At 41.9% G+C, this 3,446-nt stretch overlaps 1 protein-coding gene across 3 annotated transcripts in view; it reads left to right on the top strand.

Annotated features, from left to right (window-relative positions):
- Window positions 1–3,446, top strand: part of DOCK9 (dedicator of cytokinesis 9) — a 195,795-nt gene that overhangs the window by 54,898 nt on the left and 137,451 nt on the right. For all 3 annotated transcript variants that reach the window (XM_011933819.1, XM_011933818.1, XM_011933817.1), the window contains exons 5-6: window positions 600–669; window positions 2,347–2,442. In XM_011933819.1, the coding sequence (XP_011789209.1) occupies window positions 600–669; window positions 2,347–2,442 (166 nt within the window). The remainder of the gene's footprint in view (window positions 1–599; window positions 670–2,346; window positions 2,443–3,446) is intronic.

Raw genomic sequence — 3,446 nt, 5'->3', positions numbered from 1 at the left:
GGGAGAATTGTAAAGTGATGGAGAACACAGATTCTGTGTTCTGCCTTGGACAGCTCTGCCCTCTGTAAGCCTGATTTTCCTCATCTGTTAAATGGCCTTAACGACAGTCACCATCATTAAAGGATTAAATGAGAGGGCACATGAGAAGTGCACAGGGCCAGGCACCTCATACCCATTGAGTAAATGCAAGCTGCTGTTGATATTGGTGTCTTGTTTTTGTTGTGGTTAATACCATCATTGTTAATTGGTTTCAATGCAGCAACTCAATCTTCCTGTTTTTCCTCATAAACTTTGTATTAAAAGTTATTCTACCAAGTCTTTGTTTATTAAAAACTAATTACTTTCTTACTTTTAATATGCCTGCTGACTCCCCAGAAGCTATGCTGTCTTTTCCACATAGCTTTTTGGAGCTTTGTTACTGAAGTCTCTTGGCTTACCCACCTTGAAAAGCAAGGGCATAGATGGTTTTATTCTTTGTCTGAATAAAGAAGCTGGGCCATCTTTGGATTTGGTAAAGGCTGGGCCCTCTGATGGAAGAGGAAATGCAAAGCCTCTTCTTTGACTAGGCATTTCTAAAATTTTCTTTGTTGTTTTTATAGCAAAGTGGTCAAGTTGGATAAACTTCCAGTTCATGTCTATGAAGTTGACGAGGAGGTCGACAAAGATGAGGTGGGATACCTGCTTGCTGTTGCTTCTTTTTTCACTCTAGATGTAAACATGAATTTTACAGACTTACAAGATTAGTTAGAAAATTACCGACATCTAGCCAAAATAGGCATTGGAGTGTTACATGAAATGGAATAATTTTTTTTAAATGTTATTGATTGATTGGAATAAGGTCTCTGTTTCAACTTTACTGCTTAGCATTTCATGTTCTCTTGGTTGTGTTTATTTGTTCTGAGATCATTTTCAAAGACTTGGATCAGATCTGGCTACATTGTTAAAAGATATCAAGATGACTTAGACCTTGAATTTAGATTGTTTTTCAACAGATCTCAAAACAGCTGCCAGCCAGTAGATTTAAATGGCTATTTCTTCAATGACTGCTTTTAGTGAGTGAAGGTCTGATTTTATCAAGCCCACTCCCCCTATTCCCAGAGAAAAGCTCATGGCTAAAGAAGTATATAAAGGGAGTAGGGCATTGAGGTGAGTCTGCCCACTGAGTGAGGGAAACCTCACGAGAAGACAGGGCCCATCTCTGCATTTCTTATCCTCCCCATTGGTTGTTAAGTGTCCCATTGTGAGTTCAGGTTTTTTCTTTTTAAAAAATGTGTCAGCTGAGCTATAACATTAGCCACTCATTAAGCAATGTGCATGCAGCCGATTGTTTTAGAAACTACTTTTAAAACAATTCTAAGAAAAATTACTGCTTATTGAAAATGAACAATATATTGGGAACTTGGAGCTGATTAGCATGAATAGTGACAGGAGGACCAATGGAAATACAGCATGTAAGGGCATGCACTAAACTGTAAAATCCTAGATGGCAAGTTATTTCTATTATGCTATTAATAGAAATATTAAAACCACCAATATTAATGTTGAGATGGTCCAAGACAAAGCATATGATGAATCTTTCTGCAATTGTCTGTGTGATTACAAAAGCTTTGCCAGATTGTGTGTGTGTGTGTGTGTGTGTGTGTGTATTTTTCGTCTGTCTATTATACATACAAATGTGTGCTTAACATATTTGTAGCAGCAACTGGCAGCTCCATGCTCTTCTCCTTAAACCCAGGTCTTGCGGCATGGGGTCTGTGCTAAAAAAGCAGGTCTCTTCACTTCTCTCAGCTCTTTCCTTTCACTTCTCTGACTCCCCCTTTCTTCCTTTCTATCCCTGCTTGCATTCTTGCCTGTCTCTCCTTCTTTTTTCCCTCCATCACTTTTATCTCTCCTTTCTGTATTGCCTCACATTTCCTCCCTTTCTTTATTCACCTTTCCCTGAACTAAGCCTCTGGGAAGGTTTCCAGGAAGTGCTTTTGTCCTCTGACTATAGGGGAGTGTAATTTGAAAACATTTTTTCGTGAAATCAGGCAAGACCTTCCAACTTGAGTGGTCAGTTGAAGTATGTCCTTTCTGTGGCTCATTAAGCACTGACAAATAAAAATTTGGACAGGAGCTAGCTTTGCCTTTAATGGAATAAAGTTTTCAGAAATGTAGGCAGGTCTCTCTCTTTTACCACCAAGTGGACTTTTATGTGGCTTGTAGGCATTGGTGTCAATGGGTACTTCAGTACAGGGGCAGTGGACAACTTGGCACAAAGGGAGTAACCTTCCCATTGACCAAACTCACAGCAAGTAACCCAGGTAATAACGGAGGTTGACTGGTGGTGTTTTCCTTGTCTCCTAGGATGCTGCGTCCCTCGGTTCCCAGAAGGGTGGGATCACCAAGCATGGCTGGCTGTACAAAGGCAACATGAACAGTGCCATCAGCGTGACCATGAGGGTGAGGACGTGCATCACTTTGCCCTCCCCTCTCACAGCCCTTTCTTCCATAGAGCTCGAGAACAATGCTCAAGATGAATGCGCACGCTGTTCTTCCCCACAAAAGGGACATTGTCTGGTTTCTAGGATGCTCCCCTGGTGGTAGCACCCCCATTGGCACAGTCTCATCCACCCACTTTCCCTCACTGTCTTCTGACCACCAGCATAAGGAGACCATCCCTCGGCTGGTGTGAAGGTGCAGTCACTGACAATAGGCTTTCTTCTCTATAGTAACTGAAAAGTGTTCATTGGTACCTCACAGAATGTCACCAAGGGACATATCTGTCATGCCAATCCTGAGCACTTCTATAGAGGTGTACTGCAACAGTCAAGTAAAGCAAAACTTGAGGACGAAAAAAGAAAATAGTTGCATAGAGGAGAAGGTTGCAGAGGGAGAAGTCACACCAATAGAAGAAGCTATTCAGGAGAAAAGTGGGACCAGAGAAACACCAGGGTTAATAACAAAGGGAATAGAAACAAGCAGATCCAGTCAGGGAGATAACAATTAAGGAGGAAATGTGACTGTCATTACCCTGAGGCTGGAAAATCATTCAGCGTCTTGAGGCAAAAAATAGTTCCCATTCTGTGAGCAAGAAACCCTGGGGATTTTAGAGAAAGTTTCTGGCCTTCTGTGCTGCATCCCACATTGGAAGTCCCTGCACTGCTTTGGGGTAGCTATGTAAAATCTCTGATTCCGTGTGTGAGAAAAACGACCCATGGATATTAGGGGACCCACCTCCTCAGAGCTGAGATGCAGTGAGCTTCTTAGATGGGATGGGGAGTCTTAACCCCGCAGTAACCTGGAGCGTCAGCTAGAGTGAGAACAGACACAGGTTTTATGTATGTGTGTAGTCATAAGTGGGTTATTGATAGAGATTGTGACCCTCTTCATTTTGAAAGAATCGCTGTGTGTGTATTTTTCTCTCAGTCATTCAAGAGACGATTTTTCCACCTGATTCAACTTGG

This window comes from Colobus angolensis, unplaced genomic scaffold (genome assembly GCF_000951035.1).
Source record: "Colobus angolensis palliatus isolate OR3802 unplaced genomic scaffold, Cang.pa_1.0 Scaffold13, whole genome shotgun sequence".
NCBI lineage: Eukaryota > Metazoa > Chordata > Mammalia > Primates > Cercopithecidae > Colobus > Colobus angolensis.
Note: the sequence above shows the minus strand (reverse complement) of the source record. Positions and strands in the feature narration are given on the sequence as shown.